The 21109-nt window shown below is 47.4% G+C and overlaps 1 protein-coding gene across 4 annotated transcripts in view; it reads right to left on the reverse strand.

Moving 5' to 3' along the window:
- Nucleotides 1–18345, reverse strand: part of OGFR (opioid growth factor receptor) — a 227014-nt gene extending 208669 nt beyond the window's left edge. For 2 of the 4 annotated variants that reach the window (XM_069650774.1, XM_069650773.1), the window contains exon 1: nt 18099–18336. In XM_069650774.1, the coding sequence (XP_069506875.1) occupies nt 18099–18203 (105 nt within the window). In that variant the 5' untranslated portion in view covers nt 18204–18336. Of the gene's footprint in view, nt 1–18098 lie in introns of all 4 variants that reach the window. The other 2 variants (XM_069650775.1, XM_069650776.1) reach the window with 2 other exon arrangements.
- Between the last annotated feature and the right edge of the window lie 2764 nt (nt 18346–21109).

Genomic DNA, 21109 nt, shown 5'->3' on the forward strand with positions numbered 1-21109 from the left:
ATGGTGAAATCCACCTGCTGCAAGCCTTCATGAAAGTCCTCAAGGCTGAAGCAGTCCGGTGTCGCTGTGTTTTGTTTTTGTAGTCTTGCCTCTCTGCTCTCCCCTGCCTTCCTTTTTTCTCCTGGGACTGTGTGGACACCTTAATCTCACTTGGATAAGGTTGTTTCCACCTGTGGTTTTCGGGGCATGGATTTCTTTGTAATGTTTTCTCGAAGCACGCTGCAACCTGCCTCCCCCTCCTCCCACTGCCTGCGCTTATGGTTTGTGATTGGTCCGTGCAGATAGCACATGACCAGAAATGGGTTTGGTCATGCTACACCTTTTCTGTTGGCAGTGTGCTTTGTTTACTCATTTTCTCTTGGGACCGTGTGGGCGCACAATCTCACTTGGGTAAGGTTGATTCCCCCATGGTTTTCGGGGGATGGATTTCTTTGTAATGGTTTCTTGTGGCATGCTGCAACCTGCTTCCCCCCTCCTCCAACTGCCTGCTATTATGGTTTGTGATTTGTCTGTGCAGATAGCACGTGACCGTAACTCCTCTCTTCAGAGGATTTGACAGGGCAGCCTTGCCCAGGAAGCCGGCTAAGGGCAACTCCCTAGGGCAACTCCCTATTCCCAGTTTGCCCCTGTTCGCACATGGATGCCTGACGGAACAACCTATTGCAACAACTCAGGTAAGGTGGTACAGGCGGGGAGCACAGCCATTACTGTGCTCCGGTAAAGCCCTGCCACTCTTACTCTCATTACTACCGCCTGTTCCTGACAACGTGAGTGTTCCTCTATGCACTGGTAGATGTCAAACCGTCCTACACTCTCGAGGGTAATGTGTTGCACTTAGATGGTTTTTGAAGGTAGAAAATGCATTGCACTTAGAAGAAGGTTAATGGTAACCTTTACACTGATACTAGGAGCATTTTTTATATTTTAAAATTTGTTTATTGGCATTTATGGTTAAAAGCATTTTACATTATTACTGGTCAGGGCCTTTATTCAGGATACCTGACATACTTATTGCAGTAATGCCTTGTTATGAAACAAATTAACAACATTCATACAACAAACTTAACATTAACGGTCTCCTTACAATGGGCGAATGGTGGTTGGTATTGTCAGGGAGGGTGAGTGTAATTTCCACAGGTGAGCGGGAGGAGTTCTTTCTGGAGTAGTTCAGAGTTTGGGGGGTATGGTGCTTGGTGATCTGTGCCTTCTCATTTGTCAGTGGGATAGATATTTGCAACGTTCAGGGGGGGTCTATCAGAGGATCGGAACAGTTTAGTTAAGGTGTCTTTCCATGCCTCTAATGCCATGCTTGAGTCTTCAGTGGATCTGGTTACACTGTCCTCCCAGGCTCTGGTTTCGGCGCTCGCCCATCTTTCCAGTTCTTTGCGCCATATTTTATGGCTTGGTCCTGTGGGCTTTTTCCAGGCCATGGCGATAGTTCTTTTGGCCGTTATGCACAGCAAGTCCATTAGTTTTACAGCATGTTTAAGTTTGGCTAGCCTAGGGTAGCTGCCTAGGAGGCACTCAGCTGGAGTCCATTTGTATCTTGTGACTTCTGCTTCTTCGCAGGTTTGCTGTACTTTCGACCAGAGGTTCTGTGCCTTGGTGCAGTTCCATAACATGTGAATCAAGTCTGCCCCATCTGTCCCGCACCAGGTGCATTGTGCCTCAGTGGTTCTGTTGAACTTCGCTATCTTACTCGGGGTCAAGTAGGTGCGGTATAATACATTGATTTGTATTGATCGAAATCTTTGGTTCCTGGAGACCTCTTTTGGGAAGGACAGTGCTCTGCCATTCACTTTCTGTCATTTCGTGTCCCATGTCCGTTTCCCAGCGGGTCTTTAGTGCAGCACTGCGAGGGTTGGGGATGTCCCTTAGAAGACTATATATTTGAGATATCGCTTTTCCCCCTTCATTTAAGTTGTACATCAGTGTCAAGAAGGGGTCCTCTTCGGGTTCCTCTGGCCAGGTGGACCATCTCGTGCGGGCTATGTTGCGGATCTTTTGATACCACAGGAATTGACCAGCCTGGATATCTTCTACCGCCTGCAGCTCGGGGAATTCTCTGAATGTACCGTCGGTGTATAGGTCACCCCAAGTATATATCCCTTTCTTTTCCCATAGCCTGATGTTGTATAGGTTTGTATCTGTTTTGTCGAGCCCTGAGATGATTGGCACTTCTCGGGAGTATGGATGTTTCAGGCGCAAGACCGTCATGGTTCTGTGCCATATCATCTTGCCTAGGGTCGCCAGTAATGGTGGTCTTTGTATCAGTTTCTGTGGGGCCCAAAGCCATTCTTTCAGCTGGATCGGGGCAATCATGGCCTGTAGCAGGGGGGTCTCGGATGTGGCTTCATCCGCTAGCCATTTGGACACATGGCTCAGTTGGGCTGCCAGATAGTATTTTTCTAGATTTGGTAGTTGGATGCCACCTTGGTCGTATGGTAGGACTAGCGTGGATAGGGCTACCCGGTGTCTGCCCTTCCCCCATAGAAATCCCTTGATTATTGTGTCAAGAAGTTGGAAAAAGGGTTTTGTGATATAGAAGTGGACATTTTGGAATCCATACAGGAATCTGGGGAGAATGATCATCTTGGCTATCGAGGCCCTCCCTAGCATGGATAATGGAAGCTTCGCCCAGAATCTTATAGATTTGCGTAGTGCGGGTACTGTAGCCTTGGTATTGTGTATGTGCATTAACTCTGGAGTGTGCATTATTTGGATCCCTAGGTAGCGGAAGGAGGTTGTTTGCCATTTGACGCCCACTTTGGGGAGATCTTCGCTGCTTCTGTTTTTTAGTCCTGCCAGAGGGAACAAGCAGGATTTAGTTTGGCTAAACTTGATGCCAGAGTATTTGGCAAAATTGTCGAGGACTTCTAGTATTGTCGGCACATTTAGGTGGGGATTGTTGACATATATTAGGACATTGTCAGCGTATAGTGAGATGATATGGTCGATTCCCGCCAACCTGATCCCTGCATCGAAAAACTGCTGTCTGAAATATATTGCTATAGGTTCCAATCCTAAGACATAGAGCATGGGGGAGAGTGGGCAGCCCTGCCTAGTACCCCTCTGAATGTCCCATGTTTCAGACACGTATTTCCCAGATTTCAGCCTGGCCTTAGGTTTGTGGTACAGGATCTTGACCCATCTGATGAATCCCTGGCCAATTCCGAATCCCTCCAGGACTGCTATTAGCCACTCCCAGTATACCGAGTCGAAAGCCTTAATGGCGTCTAAGGATAGTAGTGCTAGTTGTTCGTCGCATGTGTCAGTCTGTGCTATGATATGTTGGAGCCTACGCAAATTTAGGGATGTGTTACGGCCGGGTATGAGGCCGTTTTGGTCTGTATGTACTATTTCTCCTGTCACTTTGGATAGTCGCTTTGCCAGGATCGTCGTTAATATTTTAACGTCGTAGTTAAGCATGGCGAGCGGACGATAAGAGTCGCATTTGACGGGAGGCCTATCGGGCTTGAGCATTGGGATCACTAGGGTCTCTCTCATACTGTCTGGAAGGACGCCTCTTTCGTATGCCTCTGAAAAGATTTGGTGTAATAGTGGCGTTAGGGAGGGTTCGAATGTTTTATAGAACTCAGGGGGGAGCCCATCACTTCCCGGGGTTTTACATGTGGCTAGGGACTGAAAGGCATCTGTTATGTCTTCTGGTGTGATGTCGGAGTTCAAGGTGTCGGATTGTGCTAGTGATAGCTTAGGTAGGCCTATTTCCTCCAGTGTATCCGCTATTTGTTCCGGTGGGATCTTGTCCGCATGCGAGTATAGATCTGCGTAGTAAAGTTTAAAAGTGTCGTTGATACTCTGCTGGGTTCTGTGCTCTGTGTCATGTTCGTCCCTCAATATTGTGGTCATCTGTCTGGGGTGTTCTTGTTTACACAGCCAGGCCAATAACCGGCCTGGTTTGTCTGCTTCTGCGTGTGTTCTGTCGGTCCTGGCACTGAAATAAAATTTGGCTAGTCTGTTCCACGCGCCGGAGCAGGCATCTCTAAGGGTTCTAAGGTCGTCTTCCCTCCCGGGGGTTTCTATTGGGGTGGCCTCTAGTTTCTGGATCTCGCCTTCTCTCTGTTCAAGTTCAGCTCTTAGTGTCTTTCTGATGCCTCCCGCTTTCGCAATAACTTCCCCTCGGGTGACTACTTTTAAGGCCTCCCAAACCACGCTGATGTGTTTTACGCTACCTGAGTTTTCTGCTATGTAATTCTCCATGGATTCTTGCAATTCCTCCCTAAAGGCTGAGTCCTTCAGGGCATTAGTAGGCATTCTCCACATGGGGATGGGTGGTCTGGGACTGTTGTGCTGCCAGTCCATCAGGAGTGGGGAGTGGTCAGAGATAGACCTCCCTAAATATTGCATGCCCCCTACTTGTGGCAGGTGCTCCTTGCTTATGAAGAGGTAGTCCAGCCTAGTGTGGAGTTTGTGGGGGGAGGAGTAGTATGAATAGGCTCTCTCGTCTGGATGTAACACTCGCCATGCATCTGTCAGGTCTAGTTCCTTGACCAGGGTGGCTAGGGACATGGTGGCTGTGGAGGGACCTTTCACTGGAGGCCAGGACCTGTCCAGCACAGAATCATGGACACAATTGAAATCTCCACCCCACAGGAAAAAGCCCTCTCTAAATTGCACCATCTTGGCACTTAGTGTTTTCAAGTGGGCAGGGATGTTATTGTTGGGGAAATATGAGTTCACTATGCAGATCTCCCTTTGCTCGAGAGTGCCCCATATTATTAGGTATCTGCCCTCTGGGTCTTTTTCCATATTAGTCAAGTGGAATGGCACTTGGGGGTTGATCCAGGTGTAAACCCCTCTGGCGTATTTGGAGTAGGGTGCTCCGAAACCTTGTCCTCCCCAGTGTTCCTTCAGTTTTGCATTGGTTTCTGTGGTACAGTGTGTTTCCTGTAGTAGGGCAATGTCCACTTTTTTCCTGCGTAAGTAGGATTTTATCCTATTTCTACAAAGATAAGTGCCCAGGCCCCTCACATTCCAAGTTAATATCTTAATATGCTCCGCCATCTTGGTACCGCTGGAGTGTTCAGGAGACGCTCGCTTTCCCCCGAAGTGCTTATAGCCTCGTCTAGGGCCCCAGGGTCCTCGCCAGCTCGTGGATTCCAGCCCTCTTCGACCGCCATTCCAGCCCGCCAGATCACTGGTTGCATTTTACTGTATGGAGACTTACTAACTGTTTTAACTGTCATTGCGTGGAATGAATTAACTAGGAAAAACAACAAAGAACTGCCCCCAGCAGTCTTTTCGAACTGACAACGCTCGGGGGCTCCTGGGCCTTCCAGTCCTGTCCAGGTCTTTCGGCTCAGGTAGTGTGTAGGTTTTTGCCTACACTCTTCCGGTGGGGGGGGGGGGGGGGGTCATCAGCGGCCTTGTGATTGGGCTTCCAGTTTCCTGCCCAGTTGTGATATTTCCTTGATGCGGCAGTAGATTTGATCTCGATATTTAGGTGCATGTGGGGCCTTTGTGTGGTTTCATCCTTTGTTGTGTTTCATCAATTCCTCAGTGTCTTCTGCAAGGTTATTGTGTTCAAGCCATAGATTTGCTGCGGCCGGGGTCTCTAGGAAAATGGCCTTTCCCTTGTATAGTATTTTAAGTCTTGCCGGGTATAGCAGCATATATTTAAGGTTCAATTTTCGTAGTCTGGCCTTTATGGGAATGTAGGCGTCCTTGCCCGTTGTACCGCAGGGGTATAGTCAGGATATATCACTATTGATGCGTTGCTTCTTTTGATCTCTCCTCCCTCCCTCGAGAACCTCAGTATAGTCTCTCGGTCTCTGAAGTTCAATATTTTCGCAATCATTGGTCTTGGGTAAGACCCGGGAGGTGGTCGCTTCTGAAGAGACCTGTGGGCCCGCTCCACAGAGAACCCCTGGGTGAGATTGCCCGCTCCAATTTCCTGCATCAGCAGTGTTTCTATGAACTCTGTGGGGTTTGAGCCCTCCATGTCTTCCGGAACTCCCAGAATCCGGACGTTATTTCGTCGGGCCCGGCCTTCTGCATCTTCGGAGCGTGCTTCCAACCGAGTCACTGTTGTTTCCAGCTCTTTAACTTTCGCTATTAGCTCCTGTGTGGTCTCTGTGGTTTCCTGTAGAGTGGCTTCTGTGGCAGTGACTCTCTCGGCCAAGTTACGGGCGTCTTGCCTTATTAGTTGTAGTTCCGATTTTATTTCTCTCTCCTCTCATGTCTTCAACAGTTGTTTTCAGTGCTGCAATCGCCTGAAGGATCTGGGAGTCACGGGGGTCCTCTGGCGGGGTCGGCGGCTCGGTCATGGTGTCCCCTTCTTGTGGCGTATGTGTCTTCGGTCGAGCTGTAGTGAACAAGTCCATCGTTACGGTTCTGGACCTGCTTTTGGGGGGAGACATCATACCATACGGGGTGTCCGGGTTCTCGCGTGGTATGATGTTAGCTTTGGCAGTTCCAGTCTGTGGCCTTAGTTTGATGTGGGGAGCCCACCTCTGGGGGACTCTGCAAGTGTGAGGTTGAGTCGTGCACTGATCTGACTCATGCGGTAGTTAAGCGGAGGCTGGTGTGAGGCACTACCCTTAGCACAATACCTAGTTCGCTGTCCACAGCCTGCGCAGGGAGGATAGTTGCCCCCATATAACTGGTGACAGTGTGGGGTAGTGAGAACTTAGATGGGGCAGCCACTTACTTCATTTTGGGTTGGATGGGTCCACAGGTGTCGTCAGGATTCGTTTGCTCGTGCCTCGTGGTGGCCGTTCGGAACGCCGCGTGGGTTCCTGTCTGCTCCCTCGTTTGGATCTACCCGTGCTTGTTTCTTGGCTTGTCTCTCGTGTTGGGGGGCTTCCTCCGCAAGCGGGCTAGGATGGGGGCCCGCAAAGCTCCAGCCGGGGTCCACGGTCACACTGAGGTGAGTTGCTTCAGGGTGCACACTCCCCATGAGAGCCGGCGGGTCCAGCTGCTTTCCGCCACCCACAGGCCGCCGCAGGGATCTTTCCCCTTTTACCCACCGCAGGGTGGAGTAGTGGGAGCCTGATGGGGGTATTGTCCGCTTCCGTTGCTGGGTCAAGCTGTCCGTGGGGGCCTGCAATCTCTGTTAGCCTCCGCGATCCGCTCCGCCACAGGCCGCTCAGTGCGACCATCATCTTAGGTGTCGTAAGGGGGGAATCTCAGGGCGCTTCGTTTCAGGCGCCGGGCGAGTCGGTTCCCCCGTGGCTTTGTTTGATTTCTGCTCCACCCGGCCCGCGGCTCCCCAGCCGGGACTCCCGGTCTCGTAATGGCAGGTCACCCTCGGGAGCGCTCCCGACGAACGGCCCGGCTTCCTCATCCGGGGCCCCCGGGACTCGCCGTCCGCTGCCCCCCCGGTCCGCTTCAAGCGTTTCTGCTCCTCCTGAGCTGTGGGAGCCCGATGGTGGTGTTTCCGGTCGAACGGAGGCAGGTTGTTATGGCGTTCAGTGGAGGCCTGCGAGTCTCGTTTCTGTCCCACCTCGCCTAGTGGGTCTCTCCGTTGCAGGCCGCCATCTTGGATGTCGCAGGGGCGAAATCTCAGGGTGTTTCGTTATCAGCTTTGCCTGCACCGATTTTCTCCGGTATTTCGGTCAGGTACGCTTGAAAGGTTCTATTGTGGCTCGGTCAAATTTCAGCCCTGGAGCTTCGATATTTTCGCCTTTATTACTTGTGCTGCAGGATCATGGGCAGGAGCTCCTTGGAAAGCCGCCTTCATTACATGCGCGCTGGCCACGCCCCCCCCTGATACTAGGAGCATGTAGAATTTAGCCCTACATTAAAGCAAGTTGATTTAGAGTTTAATCTCCATATTAATTCTGGGTCACTGCTTAGAATGTACACCATGCATTTAACCTCTTACTCGCCATGCATAGGGAAACTAGCCGAAGGCATGGCCACAGACCTGCACGCATCTGCCATCATACACCACTTGAAAACACATCTGCCATAAGAATACAGCTGCCATTCACAACAAAAATGGGATACGTAGATGCACACAACTTCTATCCCGCTCTCGCTTACTCCCTCTAGACCACTTATCACCACCCATCCACATGCCAGCTCGACATGGGTGGCTAGCAGGGACTTGGCCATCCCTCACGTGTTAAGCACTGGCCAATATTCACATACGCATACTAGCACCACCTTGTATTTCTTCCCATAACTGCACTCCAGTCCACCGAGGGCATTCAACCTACAGTGCGTTGTGACCATACTAATGGTGAAAGGCGATCTACAAATGATGCACTACTACTAATATAGGTGTCGCCCAAACTACAAATCTCTGCATGTGCACTGACCACCGCAACTAGACGGTTGCACTGTGCAAGATCAGTTTACAACCTTATGAGCGGATACATTGCTAGACATGTGTCCACAAGACGAAGAACAACGGCCTTTGTTTATCCTCTGGGTTGCTAGCGGTTCATTGTCATGCTTCAATGAATCTGAAGTGCACCTGCCACATTCCAATATTATGTACAGAACTGTTATTGACATGTTACTTTTGGAAGTTCTAATGTACCCAGATGACACTGTAGTACCTAAAGGAATCGTCCTAAGTCATCCTGTAAGGGTGTTTCAACATGCGCTTCTATGACCCCTCAAGACTCCAAAGCCATCTCCTTCAACAAATCCCTAACCTCCCTAGGATTCCACCAAGCGGTGAAAGTGCCCACCCACATCAATGGTTGCACCTTAGATTGGATCGCACACCACAATTGCACCCCGACTATCACTGCCACATCTTCAATTCCATGGTTGGACCACCATGCTATTTGCTTCACACTGAATATTGACAAAATCCCAGCTAAACCGCTTCCTCCAGCACTAAGCAGGAGCTCCAGGCAGCTTACCAAGGAAAGGCTCATTCCCTATCTGCACTTGCCTTCCCTCAAGGCCCAATTCTCGAAAGACCCCGAAACCCTGGCAGCCACTTACAACAGTATCATTAGCCAAGCGGTTGAAGCCATTGGCCCGCTTACCCACAGGAAGGCCAAACGAACCAATCATACAACCACATGGTTCTCTGCAGAGCTCCTTGAGATGCGTGGCAGAAAGTGAATCCTGCACTCCGCCCATTCATGCGGAGGCTTACTGGGGCCAGAGTGCACAAAGGCCCAATTGGCATGCAGACACTGGGAGGGGCATTGGGTATTAACAATACAAACACATTTTGTCTCACCTGGCGCCACACCCTATAAATCAGGCGTCATGTACTAAATATTCATAAATCACAAATAGTGATCAGTCAACAATGTGCAAGACAAGATATACAATGTATCATCCCATGTGCCTCCAAGTCTTACACATTGATTCAGGTAGCACATACAATCAACCAAAATGCTGTTGAAAACATAATACAATGAAACGAAATGAGGTGAATCACACAGCATCGGTCTGTTGTGAAAGTAAATTTAGAAGTGATCAATGAAACACATATGATCAGCCAATACGTTTGTGTTTAGAGTACTTCTTTAATTCTGGAAATAGCGTGGACAGAGCGGTGTGTGACCATCCCAAGTGTGTTGCCCTTTAAGATGTACAGTGCAATGTGTGGCCTTCCCAAGTGTATTGCCCTTTTAAGATGGGCCTCATGTCTCAAGCTTATATAAGGAGCAACTGTAGGCACAGGAGAGAGCAGCAGCTGCTACCTCTGTGTGACCCAGGACAGCAAACTCAACTGGAGAAGCCATATCGAGAATACTCAGCAGAAGGCAAAAGGAAAGAAGCAGCGCTGTACCCACGCCTGAAGACCAAGATCATGCCCCTCTGGACAAACATCAACGTCTACAAGACGATCATCATACCTACCCTGACTGATGTATGCCTCTCCCGCATGGATGATCTGCCATGAGTGACACCGGAAGAGTCTTCAGATAGTCCAGAACAAGGCCCTGCGGATATCGCCTGGAGCTCCAATCTTCACAAGGACAGCCAACCTTCACAGAGAACTGGACATCGAGATGTTGGATGAACATCTAGCGGAGCTTAGTAAGAACTTCTGCCAAGGACTGGATCAGAACCTGAACCCCCTGATCAGATGACTTGCTGCCAACACTGCAAACCCTTTCGACCGCTACCTGTGGCCCATCACTGAGAAGACCCTTTGAAACGATGACCTAAGATGAAAAGTCCACACAGACCAAGAAGAAGCCTAACCAATGACTACATACTCAACCCGAGAAGATGGGTGTAATGAGGCTCAGGCCTTGGTAGCCAATAATCACAGCTGATGGATCACATTTATCAGCAAGAAGAAGACAGCCAGAGGACGTGAGACAGAACGGGGTGTAGACTCCAATAATGGAATGACTGAGTCCCTCTCATTTAGGCCTGCAGGCCGACACTGTGTGAGCACGCGCCTGCAGGTCATGGTGCCCTCTTACCAGTACGGTGGTCAGGGTCTGCACGAGTTGGATACGATCGGCCCTGCCCCTACATCTTTCTTTCTTTGTTGCCGCTCGGAGTGGGCTGGAGTCCCTGGCCATGCCCTCCTCCTTCTCCAGCTGTTCCCTCTATAGAATCACCTTGGGCACAGCGAACTGCCCCATTGAGATGAGCAGGCGCTCATCCCAGATCAGCCGATCCACCTCCTGCCGATGCCTGTAAGCACCGCAGCGCTCGCCGCCTACAAAGCCCAGTTGATCATCTCCGTTACTTGCAAGCACCGTGGGTACATTTTCGCCATTACAACACACAAGTAGCTGTTCCAAAATGGCTGACAACGCTGTTGTATAACGGTTGCCTAGCAACCTTGACAACACCAACACACTCAGTGATTGGACATCTCAACCATATTTATCACGCCGTCACGATGGAGGCGTGAGCCGGCCCTCCCAGGCAAGGCCCGCACAGATAAGGCCACCTCCTGTCTTCAGCCTGTCACCAGCCGCATCGAAGCCGTGAGAGGAAACCAATTTGTATTCTCACCATCGGGTAAGCAAGTAATCACTCAAGAGCACATTGCACACTGCTCACTATGTATATTTACCCTAGCATACAAAGTCTGATGTATAGCTCCAAACCAGAACTGTCCACTCTCTGACAACTGTAACAATCTAACAGAGAATCGCGAACTCCTACCCAGAGAACACTGTGCCCACGCATTTCTGTTTGCTCCGTCCATCGTCCTCTTACACGGCCCAGACCTATGTGAAGCCGAGTTACCATAATCACTTCGGACGCATTTTATGACATTGTCACACTCTACTGAGCCGTACTGAATCTCGTCATCACCATCGCATTCCGTACTATACTATCTATTTTACTATGCGGTACGTGCATGTTGAGTTAATCTAGCTAGCCCACTCTGTCGCTCTGTTCCAATCACGGTGACACCCTATTCCATTTTGCGACACCAGCATTCTGTAAAGTATGACACTAGTGTGATGTAACAACCTTTCTGTACTGCTATGCTATTGCACCGTGTCAGATTAGCCTTTTTTTCCTAAATATGCTATTGTACTGAGCCCACTATATAATCAACAAGGTATAGCGTCACAGCATTCCAATCCCATCACATGGCAGCTGACGCTAGTACACTGTACTTCAATTGTGCCTTATCATACTGTATTAGCTTAGCCTGCACTAAATTAATGTGCTTCATAATCCTATTGTATGAGCCCTTTCGATGTATAATGATTAAAGAATAGCTGACATAGACCCTGTTGTAATGTACCTTAGGCTAATTTCTGTACCCTAGCTGCTGATTCATTATACCATATTAGCCCAGTTTACATACTTCCTAGTCATACAATACTTATCAAGCTCTGTGTAAGCGAGAGCTAACCTTTCACTAGTTGTATTAGACAAAATGTATGCACATTACATGGTATTGCTAGGCCTCCTCAAGATGTTGAATGTGCTAAAACTACCTAATCTCATTTTTGAGATTTCCTGCCCACACAATATGGCCCACGCTCCACCAATTTAATGATGTCAACTAACTTGCCAGTACCAAATAACATTCTGCCATCGCCATTCCTAAAGCCATGTCTGGACAGAAATACATATGCTCCTCCCACACTCCCTCCTCTACTACCCATACAGGATGATTTAGCGTTTGCTATCAAAGTTAGGCCAGTAAATAGAAATTCTGAACCATGTCTTATCTGATGGCCGACCTTGAGTTACCAAACACCGAGTTGCCCTCCTCAAAGAACCATAACTCACTCTCGCACCACAATACACCCATGCCCTATATCACAGAGAAACCTTAGACTAGGATCTAGACTTTCACAACACTACAGATCCAAACCTAAAAAAAAGCACTGTACCTCATCAAGCAAAATCTGCGCTACTATAGAACCTACAAAAATGGATAACAATTGTAAAGTACAGTCTCCACTACCTAGCATTAATACTAATTCACTAAAAATAGGGCTCATCAATGCCAAATCCCTCCAAGCACATGCTCCAGACATTTTGTGCATTAATGACCTTGACATCTTGGCTATCACGGAAACCTGGTTGAACCCTACATCTGGCCCCGCACTAGCACCAACCTTACCAGATAACTACTCTATTATACGCTCAGACAGAGTGGCCAACGCCACTAAAGGAGGTGGAACTGCATTTAGAACAACACTAGAACTAAGAATGATTAACAACCAACATTTACCTTCTCCTGAACTACTCTCAGCCAAACTATCTACATCTGCCACATAAACCATTACCTTGCACTTGATTTACCGACCCCCGGCAATATCATCTTGAAGATGATATCTTGCACCTATTATCTGCTAATACTAAATGTAAATCCCAAATCATAATTCTAGGTGACTTTAACCTAGGGCTGAATGACCCTAAAGACTCTAAAGCATCTCCAATCTCCAATCTAGGGTTCACTCACTGTATCACTTGTTCAACTCACAACAAAGGCCTTACCCTCGGCTGGCTGGCAGACCTTAATTGCAGCATCAAGGTACTGGCTAACACACCATGTTTGTGGACTGACCACCACTTAATTACATTCTCCATTGATAAACCTAGACCACAATCACCACCCTCCCAAGCCCCTGCCTCCATGAAAAGAAGTAAACATATTCTCACACTTGAAAGCCTGCTACCACTACTACGACCCATAACACATCCCACAATCCTTCTGATCTAGTAAATGTATATAATGAGACTATCCTTAATGCCATCAACAAAATAACCCCACTAAAAACTACAGAAATCAAAACCCTGCGCCCACATCAACAAATGGTATACGCCTCAATTAAAGTTACTCAGGAAAGAGAAACACTCAGCAGAAACTACCTGGAAAAAAATCCCTCTAAACAAAATAAAGATCTCTTCACAGCAGCCTCCTTCAACTACAAATTAGCCATTGCTCAGGCTAAAAAAGATAGCTTTCTCAATTCGATCGTTCTAGTTAACTCCAATACTAAGGAACTGTTCAATATTCTGAAAGAATTGGAATCACCCGCTCCCATACCAGACTCCTGCACTAATGATACCCTTTGGTGCACCAATATTCAGAATGCCTTACTGTGATGCTGGAAATACATCGGAGGGACAGGGCCTCCGTATCCTTGTCCTTTACTGCCTTTTATCGTGTGTTCTGTCGCGTTTTCCGTGCAGGAGTTCATGTGGGACTCCTAGCGGTGTAGCTCTCCCTTTTGGTTTTGGTGAACAGACCCTGGGATACCCTTATGGCACCCAGGGGTGGGGGTACAACCCTGTGCCCCTAGTGTATGTTTTTGGGCACCTGTGTGTGGCCCACAGAGCAGGGTACGGGCACTGTGCGCCTGATTGGCTGAATGACTGCTGAATGCCCTTCGTAGTGATTGGATGCTCGAGTGTGACCCAGTGGAATGAATGGGAGATCAACAGTATATCTGGGAACCTCTCACTGCTAGGAATCGTTTTCAGAAGTGTTCAGAGATGAAGTCCAAACTACGAAGACTAACTGGAGTGAAACTGACGCTTGACCTTGAAGCCCTGCTGGAAGAGAAGAATTGCTGTTGCTCTCCTTCATCGATCTGAAAGCTGCTGTGTCTCCAAGGACTGACGCAGAGAGGACCTGGTAAGGTGCCCTCTTCCCGAGCTACGAGGGACCATCATGCACCAGCTGATCTTTGCCAAAGCTTCCTGGTAGACAGTCCTACGACAGGCTGCCGACCGGAGTCGGGGACTGCCGCAGAATCCCCAAAAGAAGCGCCCGGACTGTTGTCTGCCACGGTCGATGACCGCTGTCGCCGACCGGAGCCGCCGTGCTCCTGTTTGGCTAAGAACTCGAATCCAAGGACGCTCTCGTCTGCATCATCACCCGTCTTATCCTGCTGGAGAAGGCCAGGCCGTCGACGCGCCGAGGAGTATCCGCTGGTGGGTTTCCCACCACCCAAAGACCACAGAGACACCGACGACTCGACGCCCTTGCTGGGCCACAGTTCTTCAAACTCTTTGAGGTCCACAACTATTGACATTGAGGTGCCCCGCACGCCTCTTCCTTGCAGGACGTTTACGCTTCCTTGTCAATGAGCACCGCTAGGAAAGAAGCTGCCACTTCACCATCGTAGCCCACCCTGTTCTCCGTCGAACGTTCGACGACCTGTGACCCCTGCCTTATAGGGAAGGCACTCAAGAAGGGCAGTCGATTCCACGACGAGGAATGCTACAACACCAGGTACTTTGGGGTTGCAGAACTATTGGAAAGTCTCTTGTGAACAATATATGGACTGGGCTTGTGATATATCTTTATTCTACAAGTTGCCCACGTGGGGGGGGGGGTCTCCACACAGAACTGTGTCTAGGTATCGGGGCCAGTATTCTGCCAATTGTTCTAACCAACTGCGTCCTCTTTTAGCTATTGTTGGTTTCCTTTACAAACTGATTTGTGTGACATTTAACCATACAGTTGTTACACTTTAAAGAGATCTAATAGTAATTGTGGTACCACGTAGAACTGTATATTTGCCATTATAGATAACTGAGTACAAAGTGAGTTATTGTGATATTGTACATAACTTTGAATATTAACTAGATAAAGACTGTGTTTTAACTAATACAGTGTGCGGACATTCCTTTGTGGGTGCTTGGGGACTACACTGTACTTAAGAACCAGCCTGCATCACCTCCTGAGAAGCTAGGCCTCGATTGCTCGACCACGTGCAAATAATTGAGAATATTGGCTGGGGTCCTCTGTGCCTCTCCTCTGCCATATAGAGAGCGGAAGTACAGACACCCCCCTCCGGTCCTTCACACTTACAAGATAAAATTGCGCTCCTTCTCAATAAAATATCTACAAAAAAAATAATCTTATAGCTCATGCCTTACCACAGAATCCACCACCTACCTCTAACTATAGCCTGCCACAATTCAGATTCAAACCCCTATCCATCAAAGAAGTAGAGCTAATCATACTTAAACCATCTAACTGTAAGGGTGATGTCTGCCCTGCTACGATTATTAAGAAAGCTACTTCTGAACTTGCTCCCTTTATCACTACATTTATTAATGGATCCTTCAAATCAAGTATTGTACCTACCAATCTGAAAGATGCCTGGGTACTCCCTCTATTGAAAAAACCTACACTAGATCCCAATAACCTGTATAACTATAGACCCATTACAACGGTACCCTTCCTGCTAAAAATATTGGACCGTGCAGCTTACCTCCAAATTCATCAATACTTGGAAACTAATAATTTACTAGGCCTAACACAATCAGTTTTCAGGCCAAGACATGGGACGGAAACCACGCTCATAGAACTAAAGACACAAATTCAAGCCCTAAAACATAAAGGAAAGTCTGCCCTTCTCTTACTACTCGACCTATCAGCAGCATTTGATCTGGTGAACCATGAAATCCTTTGCAATCATTTGTCAGTCCCCGGCTCATTTTTCTAATCAGGCGAACACTTGGATCAAATCCTTCCTTAGCAATAGATCTATGAAGGTCTTTGCCCCTACTACATCAGTATCTCCCACAACAGTCTTTTGTGGTGTGCCACAAGGTTCCTGTGTGTCCCCAAAACTTTACAACGTTTTCACCAAGCCTTTATTTGACATACTTGATTACCTGGACGTTACGTATACAAACTACGCGGACAACACCTAGGTACTCATACCCATCACTAGTGACTACCCTGTAGACAGTAAAAAAATTGAATGACATATATAGTAGTATACAAATATGGATGGCCAAGCATGGTTTATGTTTAAACGACAACAAAACCGAACTACTCCTGCTTGGCTCTCCACAAAAACTGAGTAAATTAGAACCGTCCTTCAAAATTGACGGCAACATTATTAAAGTAGCCAATGATGTGAAAACATTTGGTAGCTACCTTGATTCTACACTTTCCCTAACAAGACAAAGGCCTTAGCCTCAACTACATCATATACATGTAAACTAATTACAGCATGTTGTCCATACTTATCCCCTAATAATTGCATCACAATAGCAAGAGCTTTAGTACTAAGTTAGACTATTGTAACGCGATCTACTTAGGAACATCACAATTCAACATTAACAAAATGCAAGTCATGCAAAATAATGCAGTCAGATCAACCTGCAATATCCCAGAGGAAACAGCACATCACATCACATCAGCGAGACAGAACTTAAAATGGCTCAATGTCAAGCAAAGGATAGACCTCAAAGCACTCTCTATAACACACAAATGCCTCCACAACCAGGCACCGCTATACCTTTGCGACACCATAGTACGACACACATCAGTGCGACCTAGTAGATCCGCACAGTCCCATAGTGTCACCATACCAAGATTTAACCAACAACGAGCAGGTGGGGTCAGCTTCCTTGTCTTGGCTGCAAAAAATGGAACACACTTTCCGTCTCCATAAGGGCCTTCACAGTCCAGCTACAAAACCAATATATTAAAAAAAGACAGTCACAAAAAAACAAGGTCAAAACTTGGCTTTTAGACCAGGATTTCAACCTTCCCACACCTTAAATTACATCAGCCAACACTACTATTACCACTGTACATAATCATGAAACTGTATTTTTCCCCCCATTAGCTGTATTAACGTATGATTATTCTTTTATTATTATCATGCAAATGTATATCTGTATATTGACCATTGCTATGTCTACTCAACTTGTATTATGACTATTTCAGTTATAATTATTTGTTCAACTGTATGACCTTATTATATGTAAAGAACAGCGCTCAGTTGCCTCTGTGTCTTGATGCGCTATACAAATAAAATAAATAAGACTGGGTGCTCCCAGGCACAGGCACTGGGCCTCCAGCTACGGTGCGGATGTTCATAGCACCAACGGGGCCCAGCTCGATAACAATAGCTGGACCCCATGAAAGACAGCAAAGAAACTGGGTCGCCAGCTTGTTAACTGGATTCGCCCGATCCCATCGGTGCAAGAATACTAGAGATGTAAAGTCCGTTCTGGATTAATATGCAGTTGATATTTTCACAATGGCAACCAATAAGCACAGCGTTGTCATGTGATACGTGTAGTATGAAAGCCGGGCATTGGGTAGTGTGTGATTACTCATGTCCTCGGGGTTACAGTCACTCAAATTTCGGTTTCACAGGACGATGTGTGGTCTTGTGCCTCATAGTGGTCAACGGCTGCCATGCAAGTCTTTTTTTACAGTTGTACCTCTTCCCGGCTTCTTTCGAATCCCCCTGCCTGAATGAGAATATTTATGTGCCCTTCTCACCCCCACCCCCTGGGTCAGAACCCCAACCCCTATCCCCTTTTTCAGGCAGCCTTTTCCCGCCATCAGGGCCCTTTACCTCATCCCCGGCACCGGTGTTTCTGCTTAGAGCCAATCCTGACCACCATAGCACCTCTCTCTCTTGGCAGACTCCACTTCCCGTGCCTCTCCCCCCTCTTCCATCTCGCGCACTGCATCAGACCCCGAGCATCCATCACATCATGCAAGGTCCCTCGCATCCCTTCTGTCAATCACAAATCCTTATTGTGCCTCATCCTTCTCTGTTCTGAGGGACCCTTCCTGGGCCTGCCCTCTGACCCCTTGCTATGCGACACCACCAGCCTCCACCAAGGCCGTAATCTAACCCCCAGCTGCGGGCTGCCCTCACCAGCCCCGGCCCTCACTGCTTGCCCTGCCCCGGTGCACCTGCCCGGCCCCTGCGCCCACCCTCTCCCGTCACCTTGCTGGGCGCCCTCTCCTCCGTGAGCTGCTCTTCCGCCTCGTCGTCGTCCTCCTCCTCCTCCCACGTAGAGTCATAGGCGCAGCAGCTCTTCTCTCGCTCCATACTCCTGCGATGGGTAAACGGGGGGTGGGTCACTCAAATCCTGGGAAGAAGGGGTCGGGGAAAGACGGGACAGCCCCGGATCCAGAGCCCTAGCTGTGACCGACGAGGAGAAGAGACAGATCCGGAAACGAAACCGAAACACCGAGGGGTGGGTCCAGAGGAGGGGCCGAGGCAGGAAAGGAATGAGGGGGTGCCTGGGGGAGGGCAGTGTTGCCATAGTTTCTGCCAGTACAGCCTGAGCGTGCAGGGACCGCGAAGAAGATATGTGGGGCTCGTTTCAAAATGAAGTTTGTCACCCTGCTGCTCCCCCAGCTGGGAAACCCGCCTCCATATGTTCATAACAACGATTCACCGATCTGGTGTCGTGTAAGGTCCTCAAATGGAAAAAAGGACAGTGCGAAATGGTAAACATGTTTTGTTGATGTACAAGTCAACACCCCCTGTTCCCCTGCTGTGGGGAAGGAGAGGGTAGCGTGTGGTGAATAGATTATAATGGAGAATAAATTCACTAATGCACTGCATTGAACAACTGCAAGGGAGTAAAACATTTCTGCTGCATAACTACAGTACTGTAATGTTCAACCTTTAGAGTACTGTTTACAGTTTTTGGACGGTGTCATCTTCGCTCCCGACCATGTACTCACGGCCTTTCGACTGACCCAAATATTACATACCCACTGGGGAAATGGGTATAACGAGGGGACTATTCGGCATTGTAAGAGTGAGAGGTGAAAGGGGGGGTTGTGGTGTGGGGTGAGGGGGCGAGCCACGAAAAAAGTCCTGCTAATCCCCCCACCACCCAAATGCAGTGCGAGCAATTCCATACTGTCTCATTCGCGTCCCCAAACCGTCCACCCTTGCCCCGATCTACTTTTTTGGGAACATTAGTGGCAGATGGCATTTTAACAAGTAACAATAAAAAATAAAACTGCTGAATCATTACAGATGCAGGAAACTCATCTATTAGAGCTCCGCCCATGCTCTCTGACTTCACAGAAAAGGACATCTAAAGAACATCATCAGTCTTTGATACTTGGAGGCACCATGAAAGTGTCTTTAGAACAAGTTGCCATAAGTAAGCTAGGTAGCAAATAACCTTGCGATGCAAAATGCCTAAATTGCACTATAATTATATATGGAGCAACTCTATAGTCATTAGGTTTTTTTTAAATACCAGCATGAAGTGAATCACTTACAAAGCTGCAGATAAGATAAGCTGCATCACCCGATTCATGGAATACATTGCACCGTACATAGGGATTCATGGAATCGACTGCGCAGCTCTTTTTTGTACACAGCAGGGACTTCGCGCAGGCTCTGCTCATCTATGCAAGTGGCTGAAGGCCTTGCACGAGACACCTCGCAGGGCGTGGCCTGCGCATAGACCGAGTAGGGGGCGGAACTTTCAAAATGGGGAAGAACAAGGGAAAATGTGGATGTTACAAGGGACATCTCGCGTGCATGCCCACAACTGCACTGGTAAAATCGTATTCATGGATCTGACCGCGCAACCTCACGTTGTGGAAATGACCATGCAAAGCTTTCGATGTAACCGGAACCCGAAGGTAGGCATATAGACACTTGCGCATAGGAATCACAGTGCAGAGGTAAAAAACGCATGGTGGATTTAGGGGTGCGTGCACGCAGTCCGGATTCTGATAGAAGTTAGGGGTGCACGTAAGCAGTGTAGCGGGGTGCAGGAACGGTTTACAGGGGTTTGCACACTGATTTTCTGGAGGTTTACCAGAGTTATGGAAATTTGTACGCATGTTGTTGCAGTTCCAGTAACAGTTACGGGGAATCCCGCGCAGTGCCCCCTAGGTGTAGAGAGAAAATACTTTTCGAGGAACCTTATTTGTTTGGGCTTCCCTTTGAAAAACCTCAGCGCCCCGACAATTTCCAGATACTACACTGTTTTGTTAAGACTTTTCACTTTTTCGTGGTCGCATGTGATTATAACCACGGAGTTCCGGTTCCTCAACTCCGTTTTGATTAAGACACAAAAGCAAACTTTTTGGTTACTATTTCTCTCATGCGCCCTTATGCTTTGAGAAGAAAAGAAAAAATCCACCAGACTCTCCTTCTCTTGATTTTGTATAAGGATGGATATCTTTTATTGAAACTCCTTAATTGTACTCTTTATGTTGCCCTTTGTGATTACACAAAGGGCAACATAAAGAGTACAATTAAGGAGAAAACTTTGTGTTTCGACGAACACATCGTCTTTTTCAAATCAGGGCTGATTTATAGAAAAAATTCCAAAACACATAAACAATTAACAAATTTCAAAAATGAACCAAAACATGTACGGTCAAGTCCAAGTGAAATTACAAAATAATATGTAAACCATTTTTTAACATTCAGTATAAACAAAACATGTTTTCATTACATTAGATGGCCATTTTGGGAGGGGTAAAGGGTCGGAATGTTGAGGGTTACGAAAAAACACAAAACATAATATAAACACAGAGAGAGAAATGTTTGCAAGAAAATATATTAGTTACCACTTTCATGCTGTTCATAAAGTGTAAGAAAGTATTGGGTTTTATATTTTGGTAAATGTAAGTGGTAATTTATATCTTCTTACCTAATGCTTCCTGTTCAATACTCATATTGCTTTAGTCTGTCTCTATTGTTGATAACGGGTTTGTCATGGGTTAAATCCCTGTGAATTAAAAAACACTACATGTAACACCAGGGTTTATGCTTATCATTTATTTGCTCAATAGTGTTTGGAAAATGAATCCAAATGTGGCCCAAAATTAATGTAAATGTACTCATAAGTTCTTGACTAATCTGAATAAAATGGAACTTGCAGTAGTTAATTCTGCTTTAAAAGGTCCTTGTGTGCCCCACGATATACTTTAAGAAATAATTATAAATCACTTTCTCTAATTTTGCCGTTT

This window comes from Ambystoma mexicanum, chromosome 3p (assembly GCF_040938575.1).
Source record: "Ambystoma mexicanum isolate Mex_15411 chromosome 3p, UKY_AmexF1_1, whole genome shotgun sequence".
Taxonomy (NCBI): domain Eukaryota; kingdom Metazoa; phylum Chordata; class Amphibia; order Caudata; family Ambystomatidae; genus Ambystoma; species Ambystoma mexicanum.